This window comes from Cupressus sempervirens, chromosome 3 (assembly GCF_028749045.1).
Source record: "Cupressus sempervirens isolate cs-2001-9-10 chromosome 3, ASM2874904v1, whole genome shotgun sequence".
In the NCBI taxonomy this organism is placed as follows: domain Eukaryota; kingdom Viridiplantae; phylum Streptophyta; class Pinopsida; order Cupressales; family Cupressaceae; genus Cupressus; species Cupressus sempervirens.
In genome coordinates, this window is record NC_143120.1 from 746,321,287 (window position 1) to 746,332,998 (window position 11,712).

General features: G+C 35.3%; 1 protein-coding gene across 3 annotated transcripts in view; it reads left to right on the top strand.

Moving 5' to 3' along the window:
• LOC149568974 (uncharacterized) overlaps positions 1 to 4,340 on the top strand; it is a 68,712-nt gene extending 64,372 nt beyond the window's left edge. For 2 of the 3 annotated variants that reach the window (XM_089821792.1, XM_089821793.1), the window contains 4 exons: positions 2,749 to 2,810; positions 2,912 to 3,018; positions 3,118 to 3,205; positions 3,285 to 4,340. In XM_089821792.1, coding sequence (XP_089677918.1) covers positions 2,749 to 2,810; positions 2,912 to 3,018; positions 3,118 to 3,205; positions 3,285 to 3,659 — 632 coding nt within the window. In that variant the 3' untranslated portion in view covers positions 3,660 to 4,340. The remainder of the gene's footprint in view (positions 1 to 2,748; positions 2,811 to 2,911; positions 3,019 to 3,117; positions 3,206 to 3,284) is intronic. The other variant, XM_089821794.1, reaches the window with a different exon arrangement.
• Positions 4,341 to 11,712: the final 7,372 nt, after the last annotated feature.

Below are 11,712 nucleotides of genomic sequence, written 5' to 3' on the forward strand. Positions count from 1 at the left end.
ATGGTTTTGTGATTTTCAAGTTAAAAAGTAGTAAATTGTATTTAGGTATTCACTAATGTAGATTTGATTGCATTTTAATACTTGTTTTCTCTCAATCTGAGTTTAAACTAAAAATAAAAACTGGCGTTCTTGTGGATTTGCATTTGGTGCTTGTATTGAAATCCCTGTAAGCACAACAATTTGATTGTGTAATGGTTCCCTTAAATGACTCTGAAGTGTGTGACTGCCAATTATTGAGCTGGCATTGTTAGCAATATTGTCATTGACTCATTGATGTCAAGAGTGGCATGCAATTATCATAAGTAGATGCTGTCATTTAAGATATGATGAGACAAATCCTAAAGCTGTTGATAACCTACTCTAGCAACTATTTTCAAGAGTTGTGAATATTGCCTTGCTGCAAAAAATATCTCCTACTTGTGACTTTCAAGAGTTGTTTCAAAATAAATATGATAGGAGAGGAGATTCAGAAAGAACTTGAAAGAGAAAGAACACTAGACTGGAAACATTATGCAAGAATTTGAATCATTGGGAGGGCATTTTGAGAATGGTGGTGATATGTAGGCTATTGCCTGCAGGAATGGTTAAGATAAGGTATCAGAATAAAATTCGCACAATAAGTACAGAACTTAAAAGGTCAGGCTACATAATACATAATGATTGGCGCATATATATCAAAAGGTTGAGAGTGCGAACTTGTGTTCCAAAGTATGAAAGATATGAAAAGCAATCAAAGAAAGTGCACATATTTATAGTTATACCATAATACATTGACTTCTGTGTATGTAGGAAAGGAAAAGAAAACTAAGGGATCACATAGGAGAGAGGAATTAACACCCGTGAGGGCTGACCCATGATATTTGTGCACCCCTCCTTGCAATTGAAATTTCAAATAAAAATTGTTTTTTAAGAGGGGCCAACCTATGTTCCTTCTTGCTGGTGGACCCTAGGAAATTTAAATGCCAAGATAAACAAGTGTAATATTCTTTTGGGGCATCAGAAGAAGAACAGCATCCTTGACTTGAGCATGTGAATTGGACAAGTAAACAAAATAAATCAAAATCAATTGCTGCTGTTTCGGGTTGACATCTACTAGTTATGGTGCTTACCTTTTGAGAAGAAGCTTAAATAAAGTAAAATGTATTCAATGCTGTGTGGGCCGATATCTCTGGAGATGTGTATTTCTTGGGTGAAGAAATGCATTTTTTGGCATAAATAAGACACCAATCTGAGCCCATTTGATGAAGCAATTCAATGAATATCTTCCCATTCATAGCAGATTTAGAGTAAGAATTGGAGGCGAATTGTTTAAGATTAATAACAGAAAATATGAAGAGCGTTTCAGATGTGTATTGGAGGAATTTGATGCAGATTTATAAGCAAAGGGTGGAATTACAAGGCAATTCAATGCAGACCTATAAGTCTGTTTGGGCAGATCTAAGAACAGGTTTGAGCAGATTAGAGAAGCATGTTTGATCAGATTTAAGTCAATGAGCAGAATTATAGCAGACATGAGTGTTTATGAGCAGATTTATGGAAGATTTTTGAGCAAAATTGGAAGAAATTAAGAGTAGATTTGTGAAGAGGTGTAAGCAGATTAATTGCATCAAATTTGTGGAGTGTGTTACATCTACAAGAAGACACTTATGAAGGAAAATTATTTGATCATCATTTGTTGAAGAATTTGCTTCTTAAAGGAGAGATTGACATTTCTTGTTAAATTGGTGCTTCTTAAAAGAGAGTTTGGTGTTTCTAGCTAACTTGGTGCTTAGCTGAGAGGGCCTGGGGGGTTGATGCCTATGAATCGAGGTGATTGGTGTCTCCTGTGGCTTGATGCTTATGGAGTCCAAAGAAGAGATTACTACGAGAAATTTATCTGTGTGGTTCTCTCCAATTCCCATGTAAAATTGTGTGTTCTACTTATGTTGGGTGATTGTTGCATCTTCTGTTATTGATATAATGCAGCTGATGTTTTTGTGATTGTTAAAAAGTAAAAAAATTGTATTGACTGATTCACATGCCTCCCCTCCCAGTAAATCGTATCTTCATCGCACAATGTTACGTACAATAGGCACAAGATTGATATGTTTACTATGGCTTGCAAGGTCCTAAAAGGCATGAGACTTTCACATACAATAAGATATTTCTTCTTCAGGCATAAAAGAGATCAGTTATGGAATCTTGTATGGACCCCGAATCATATGAAGCAACATACTTCGAAGGACAATAACTCAGATCTAAATGTATCTGCAGGATCTTTTCAGGCGCTTAAGGCATTTCTGAATGGATTTTGATAGCATTCTCTGATTTTTGAATAACATACTGGCGAAATGTCATGCATTTCTGGCATGTGATGAAAATGTACTAAGGTGTCAGAAGAATAATTTAGCCGGCATAGGCCTTTTGGTGCAAAATGATAATTGATGTTTTGATGAAGATTTGTATTTAAAAGTGAATTGTGATCTTTCTTTTCTTAATGGATGGTTCAAGATTGGAAAGGCGTATATATATATTGTTTTGGATTATTGAATAATTCAATGTTAGTTATTGATGTAGTGGAAGTCAAAATTAGTTATTTTACTGGTCAAACTTTATGTTTTTAAAATTCATTGCTCAATAACAATTTCCTTTGAGGAATTATTGTTGCAGCTTGCTGAAAGATGAATAGAATAACTTATTTACCTTATCCTTACATGTATATGGACTAAAACTAACATGGTAAATGGACTTATTTTTTATTTATTGCAGGTTATTGCACTCCAGTCGTAACAACTGATGATGGTGATTTAAGGACTGTTTTTGTTTCTAATGTATTGTAAACCTTGACAACCTTTTTGCTTTACTTTTATTAGTGAAAGATTTTATTTTTTGTGATCGAGTCAAATGCTTACCCTTATTGGTGATATTTCAGGTTCATTTTGCAGCAACAAAAGAGGCATTATCTAAACATTTCAGCCGTTTTGGTGAAGTTGTCAAAGTTACTATACAAACAGATCCTGGAAACAGCCAACCAAAAGGGTAGATGATGATTCTATCAGCTTAGTTTACCATGATTCAGTTTTTTTGTATTGAAACAGCTAATCTCAATGGTTTCTAATTACTGCATGTAATCAACAGGTCAGCCTATGTTGAATTTGCTAGCAAAGAAATGGCTGAAATGGCTTTGGCATTGGATGAGACATCATTCATGTCCCGAATGCTGAAGGTAGCTTTTTGAGGGTTTTGAAGCTTGTTCAGTTGTAGATCCATATAATAGTTGTGCTTACATTGTTGTTTATGCACAGGTAATGCAAAAAACTGCATCAAGTGCTGATCAGGTTATCCTGTCTCGTCCTCCAGTACATCGTTCTCTTCCATATTTTGCCACAACTTCAGTGAGATCTGTATATCCGAGGGGCTTTCCAAGTGCATACAGAAGAGGAGGCTACATGTCAAGGCCTTTTGGTTCTCGCAGTCTTCAGTGGAGGCGGGATAAAGCAAGTGGTGCTTCTCAAAAGTCAACGGGGTCAGCTATTGACTCTCAGCCAGCAACTAGCTCTGTGCCTTCCAGTGATGTCAATCCTTCTGGTCAAAGCTCTTCACAATCGCCGAGGCCTCTAACTTACGTATGCAATGTTTCAAAATCATTGAATGAAAATGCTAGCCAGTCTCAGGAGTAATGCTCAATTTGGAATTCAATGCAGCATGCCAGTCAAGAGATGCTCGAGATAACTGTTCTTTTCCCAGTGCTAATTTCATTTTCATGGCAGTAATGAAAAGAATGTGTTGCAGAGAAATATCACGGTCAAGTGGCTTCTTTAAAGAAGGATCCAAAGCAGTAAATTTGATGAGTGCCATTGATGTCCTGGCAATTCCAAATTGGAGTTGCTTTTGTAAGAAACTCAGTGTATGCTCTGAGAAACATTTCAAATATTTCTATCTGCATCGTGAGAAGTTTCATTGAGTTGCTCTTTTAGCTGTTACAGTTGATGTCATACAACCTGCATTTCCTTTCTTGCTTTGCTGTGTTTTTCAGGTGTTAAACCTATTGTTACAAGACTCATGCAGCTTCGAGAAATTGCTTTTGTTGTCTTTATATGACATTATGTGAACATTTCCACTACATCAAAATTAGATTTTGTTGACAATTGTACATTTAGTCTATAAGATGTATATCAACAGATGCTGCTTTTTATTTGACGGTCGTCAAATGAGGGCTATCCAGAATCTTCGCAGATGAACTGTGTTGTATTGAAACTATGACACGAACAAGTGCAATGAATGCCTGGTATATCTAATTGGAGGCTGTATAGAAGGAAAGAAAGGAAATTAATTATACCATTCTTTGCAAGTGACCAAAATGAGAGCAAATCACAAACAATCTGTTTGATTGGGATAATAATGTCCATGAATTTACCATTTTTCAAGTTATGCGGAAGGTTGAGATCTCCATTGGTAAGCATTAGGCCGTAGGTGCTCAAAGTGAGCATTTTGTTTTTCCATATATTGAACCACTTGTAAACTCAGTAGATGCTTTTAAGCTGTGACGGGTCCCTTTTTATTACAAATACATTTTGATTATGCTGAACATAGCTGGATTTGATGTGTTTTGTTGTGTTTATTTCTGTGATTGCATTTTATCTCTTATTCTGCTGGAGAGACACTGCCAGTCAATTTGTTCATTTTTTTAAAGAATTTAAAAATAGGTAAAATAATTACACAGGTCAATACAACATCATAGATGAGCAATTTTCTACGACATTCTATTTTATATCCATTTCCACAAGATCTTCCAAAGAGAAATAGAAAACAATATATAGCCAAAATTGAGATTAATTATTATTTACCGAGATTAATCATTATTATGTTGAGATTAATTATTATCTATTAAGCTTCACTACTCACAACTTATCATTGTACTAAAGACTCTTGCGGATTATTTCACTAAATTTTAATTGAATAACTAGTTTTTAAATTTTAATTGAATAACTAGTTTATGTTATTTATAGATTTTTTGCCAAATTATTTCACATAGTTCATCATCCATTATGCCCCCAACACTTCAAATTCAAACCATTTATACATTGTGCTATACAATTTAAAACAAACTAAACTAATAAACTATGGATCCTATTGACAGTTGAGGAGTCAACTCAACCTTTTATACATTGGCAACAAAAGATTTAATATAATAGACAATGAGATGAAGACAAATTAGCATCAAAAATATAAAAAATATTAGGCTAATTAAAAAAAAACAAAAAAAGTAGTGTTATATAAAATTTGAATTAGTTGGATGTGTTGGGAAAGGTTCTTAAATAAATATAATTTGAAATGTGCTTGATAGGATTGTATAGCTATTGTAGACACCTAAATCTAACTACATCACTACGTAATTTTATTTAGTCATCTTCTAGGAGGATATTATTAATTAAATATTTTATATATAATTAGTTAATCGTTATCCCTAGTTAATTAAGTTATTTAATTAACTATAGTCCAATTGATAAAATCAAATGAGAACCCAAAATCAATTTATCTATTAAATCCCCATTCCTCTATTAAAATTAAATTGAATAAATCTATTAGGCAAGAGCATACAACAGAATGGTAACTTGTGAGCCTCTCATGTGGGAGGTCTTGGGTTCAAATTCACTTAGCATGTAAAAATTATTAATTATAATAATTAATAATAATTAATCTAGGCTTTGACTGTTTACCAATAAAAAAGAATAAAAAAAGAAGAATAAATCTATTTAATTTAATCTCACATCCCCTATTTATTAAACAAATCATTTAATAAATCATCCTAAACCCCTAAATCATCCCTAAACCCTATCATTACCCCTAATCCAACCCATTCACCCATACTAACTTCACTTAGCCAACTAACTAACCCATCCCATCAAAGCTAAGCCACCTACCTCTTAACCCCCTTTCTAAGCTAAGCCTAAACCCCCTTCTAAACATGTGCAAAACTTTAAGTAAGGGTTAAGACTTTCTAACCCAAGCCAACACCAACAGTCTCCCTTATTCTCTTGCAAGAGCATTAATGACTCTTATATTCATAGATGCCTCATAAATGTCTCTTACAAGCCCACACCCCTCATAACTCCACCTTATCCCCTCACATTCCCCAAAATGGTCACATTCCCTTAAAGTCTTCCATCCCCTCACACTCATCCTCCTTGTGACAAGTGTCACTCCCTAATTGGCTCCAAACAAGCATAATCCATGTGCTCCCCTTTCAGAGCATCCTAGCCCTTCCTCACCAATCTCTCATCCTTGCATCCTGACCCTCCATCTCACTACTCCTTGGCCTATAAATCAAACCCTTCCCTCTCACAATCCATATAATCTCCTAATGCAAACTTATAATGCCATATTGACCACTACAACATACCCATTTCACACTCTTACCATGTTAGAATTCATCTTCACCTCCATTGGTGAATCTTTTACCCATCTCCATGCATGACCACTTACAACTTGAAGCTTGAGCATATTGGAGCACACATCCATTCGTATCAGGACACATCAACGTCATCATAGGCTACACATTTAAGGAGCTTACTATTCTTGGTCTGCTTTTCTCCATGATGTTTGCCTTCGACTTATCGTCAATGTTACTTTATTTTGTATTGTGAATGTTTTGTTAATCTTATTATTCCATTTGCAATTACTAAAATAGGTGACACATTTTAGCACACCCAGTGGGACCCTGAATTCGGGTCATTTCAATCAATTCGACATGTACATTATCAACTAACTAAAACTAACATATTGTGCTTGTTTCGTATGTGTTAGGTTTTCTAACATTTTTTGTAGCTTGCAAAATCCCAAACCAGGTAGCGCGCTCCTAACCACCTAATTAGTTTCTTGGTAAACAACCTTCAAAAAATAGAATATTTGTGAACCCATGACTGTGAATTTGTGAGGACAAACCAGCAGGATTGTGAACTTGCGCAGGTGGGAATGTGTTCATGATGAACCCCCATTATCACGTGGCATCAAAAACCTTCCCCAACATTCCTGTAGACCAATCCTCCTGCGAGAATGTAAGTTTTTACCAGCGGGATCGTTATAAAAACTTGCAAGAATGCTTGACCAAAACAACGGAGCCCAGAAATCCAATTTTATCTTTCATCCGCAAACCCATGGGAACACCTTCCTGAAAACTGTGAAAGTGCTCTATAATTTTTTTTTTCCTGTGGCTTGCTTTTTCTTCTTCTTCACCAGTTTTTGCACCACGATCCCACCTTTTTTTGAGACCTTGTTGGAATCCTAATGGTTCATTTTTTGCAAGGTTGACTAATACAATTGTTAAAACTCAATCTCAAATTCTGAAGGGTAAAGCTTTCAATATTTCAGTGGAATGAATGTTTGCATCTTTTAAACATGTTTTTCATTGGGATGATTGCTTAAATAATTAGAAAACAAAATCTCAAATGCCGAATACTAAAAATGAACCAATGCGATAAACATTTAGTTTCTAGTACAAATAAACATTATGTTGTAAACACTTCAACTTTGGGCTTAAAATGAGTAAAACTCAATCTTGATTGCACTAAGGCTAATCTGTTCTTATTCCCATATTTTTCAACGTTTTCACTCGCTCGATTTCCTTTTGTTGATGCGATTTCTTATGTTGACCATCACTGTAAGTTGGAAATGAACAATATATTAATCATGTGTATTTTCAAAGTAGTTATTAGGATACACTAAGTGTCCAAATTAGAAATGAATCAAGTGCCTTTTGTGTCTTGAGATTATGCCCTTTAGCATATCTTCGTCTTCTTTGCTTTTGCAAATTAAGACCATTAAATACGTGACACATATATCAAAGTTGTTAGCAAGATCATTCGCAACAACCTAGGAGTGCATTTGGTGAGTTCATCCACCTTTGGGAAGCACGTTCCCTTTGGTGAGAAGCTCAAATCGGTAAATAATCTAGCCGATATATAAAAGAGGGGAAGGGTAAACTTTCTTGCTCCATCAAGCATGTTCGGGTGGTGTGGTTCTATGGGTAGCCCGAGGTGGAAAAACTTTTCCATGATTTGAGCATGTCCAGAATAGATCCTTAAGTGGATCACATATGTAACAACTGATTCTTTGACTCCATAGACCTAATTACAAGCCAATTTAGTAGTTACCCTTTTCTCCTTGGTGTATTACTCATGGTTCAAGAGAATATAAGGCTTCTCTGAAGTTACTTGACATATGTGTTTTCCCTGGTAGAGGCATAAGGCTACTTGGGTTTCATCTCCAAGAGTCATCCTCGAAGAAGGGGGGCTCCTATTTGTCATATCTTGAAGGATCTCTAACATGTAATTTTGTCGATCGACTCTTGTATCGACTCACCTCTTCGATTAGAGGGAAATATCACACCTCCCGATAGGCCTAATGAGTAATACATTGAAACCAAAGTGACCTTAGGGATAAAAAGTGTGTTTGAATTGTTTTATTTTTGCAAAAGACTCGTGAAAAACATTTTTTGAACATAAACATTCTTATGGTTACTATCAAATCCTTTTGCTAAAGAGATCATTTGTTTATCTCTCTTAAAGTTGCTTTGTCCTTTGAGAGACTGTTTTGCTCATTGTACAACGTATCCAAAAGAGTCTTATCCTTATTGTTTCAAAACAGCTGTTAGCAAGTCCATTCACAAAAAATTTAAGCCAGTCAATTTTACTCAACCAATTTCAAAACAAATGTCATTACGCCATTTTTTGGCCAAAAATCCCTTTGAAAACACTAAAAAAAACATCCATCTTCAAACCAAATTTACCCTTATTATCTCAAAACGATTGTTAGCAGGTCTATTCGCAACAACCTTAGGCCTAGTCTATCCCACTTTATTCCTTATAGCTGAACTCAAGCCACTTTGTCCTTTTGATAAAAACCCTATTTGGAAGACCTATTTTTCCAAGAAAATCTATATTGCCCAACCTAAAGTGAAAGGTAAAAACCCAATTAATTTTGTAGACACCTAAATTTGATTACACTATTTTAGTAATCCTATTTAGTTATCTAAAAAGGCATTATTAATTAAATTTCTATTTAATTAATCCTTTGTCATCCCCTAGTTGATTAATTTAATTAATCATCTATAGTCCTAATTGATAAATCAAATAATCTATTATTTATCAATTAAATCCTATTCTTCTATCTAATTCCAAAAATCCCCATTTATTAAATAAATCTATTTGATAAATGAAATCCTCAAATTCAAAAAACCCCTAACCTATTTCTAATCCTCCATTTAGCCTAATCCACCCCATCCACCCATGCTAACCAAGCTTAGCCACTAACTCACCCACCCTCATTAATGCCATCCACTTGCACATCTCTAACATCCCTAATCTAATCCTAAACCCAAGCCTAATCCACCCCCTAATGTTGTCACATTCCTTAAACAAGTTTAAAACTTTCCTAAACCAAACCAAAGTCTTCCCTCAAAAAACCCAACCACTAAGTCATGAGTGCTCTTACAAAACATAAAGACTCTTACAAGCCCACTCATGACTCTTACACCCATCTTCCACACTCTTCCCTCTTCCACACTCATTCCTCTTACATCCCTCTTACATACTCAACCCCACTCATCATGACTTTAACCAACCCTTAACCCTACCCTCTCACACTCATCCTCCTTGTGACAAGTGTCACCTTCCCATTGGTGCTAAACAAGCACAATCCATGTGCTCCCCTTTGAGTGCATCTTAGCCCTCCTTAAGCCTTCATCCATCCTTGCATCTAAGCCCTCCATCCCTCTACCCCTTAGCCTATAAATTGAATCCCATCCCAAGCCATTTCATCAACAATCTTTGAGCTAAAGTTACCATGCTATTTTGAGAACCAAAGCCATCAACCATACCCTTATAATGCCAAATTGAGAGCTCACAAAGCTACCAATTTGCCATTACCCATCTCCATTGAAGCAGCTTTTGAGCATCTTGAGCATACATCCACAACAAAAGGACACATCTACAGAATCAAGAAAGCATGGAGTGTTTTCTCTTGTGAGGTTTGCACTTCTTATTTTCTTTCTTAGTCTAAGCATATATGTGAATTTAGTTTTTGGTTTGTGAATGTTTACTTCATTTGTTAATGTTCTTTGCATACTGATTCTGGTTCTACATTTTGGCACGCCCGGTGGGACCCCACTATGGGTCATTTAATCATCTATTTTCATCTATATGTCATTTTTCTAACCATCTAATGTTTGCTGTTGTTTGAGTGTGTTGTGAGGGTGTTTTTCTTGTTTTTGCAGGTTAAAGAACACACTTAGGAAGAAGAAATACCATCTAAAAAAAAAAAAAAAATTCGCATTTTCAGCTTTTTTTGGCGCAGTTTTGGCTTCTGCAACCTGTTCTGTCTGCGAAAATTGACTTCTGCAAAAATCCGCATCTACGAAAATCGACATCTGCGAAAATCCGCGTTTGCGCAAATTGACATCTGCAAAAATTCGCGTCTGCGAAAATCGACGTCTGCAAAAATCCGCGTCTACGAAAATCGACATCTCTGTTTTGTCCTCTTCGTATTTTGGTGCCTCTGTGGTTCAGCGTCTTTGTATTTTGGCAGACTGTGTTCTCTGCTTGCTTATGTTCCATTTCTGCTATATTATTTCTGCACTTTGTAGCTTAAAAAAAAAAAAAAAAAAAAAAAAAGAGTATAAATCAAAATTTGACTTTTAGTGGTTCCGTAGGATTTAGACCATTTTAAGCATTTTTACGCGTAGAAAAAAAAACAAAAAAAGTTAAATTTTTTTTTCCCATAGTTAAGCTCTCATTTTTGAAGATTTTGGCTAACTAACTAAATTGCTTTTTTTTGTCTCATTGCAGGTTGGAGCACATATGGAACCACTAACCATGTTTCTTGCAAGTTTTCATGTTGCTAAAAAATGAACTTGAATGTTTAACCATTGGTCTTTGAATGCATGTTGCTAAAAAAAAAATGAACTTGAATGGTTAAACACATTTTTTATTGAATGAATGTTGCTCAAAAACACACTCTTGAATGTCATGGATTAAAATCAACTTTCTTTGGAATGCATGCTTAAAACAAAAAAATCCAATCTTGAATGCCAAGGATCAATTAACCATTACAAATCTCTTTTTCACATGCAATCTAGGTAAAGTTTGATTTTTGGACATTTAAGAAACTTTGTTAAGTTAAAATACAAATTTACAAAAATCAATTTGAGTAGTTCCTTGGACTCACCTCTTTTCTAATCACCCATCAAATATTAACCATTGGTTGCAATCTCAGCGCCATTTATGGGGATGGGTCTACTTGAAAAAGGTGTTAAATGTTCCACAATCTAACTCACTCACTTGGTCTTTGAATGTTTGCTTTAACTTTATCAAAATTCTTAAATGGTCAAAACTCTAGATTAAATCGATCACACTTTGAGTTTGGGGCACTAAAATTGAACAACAACTAACGTGGAGAGCCTCCGGGCGCGCGCTTGAAATCGAATCTCACACACTTTTGTTTTGGGCTTAAAACAAACTCACACTCAATCTTGAATGCCTTAAAGAAAATTAATCGATACTTGACGTGGAGGGCCTCCGGGCGCGCGAGTTTGCTTTTGTTGACCCTAACTCTTCTTATTGTGTGCATTCTTCGATCGATTTACTTTTGTTGGCGCTTCAAGTTGGAATTGAACATTGTCTCTTAAACATGAGTGCTTGCAAAGTCTAGATTAGCACACATAAGAGTCAGTTGGTA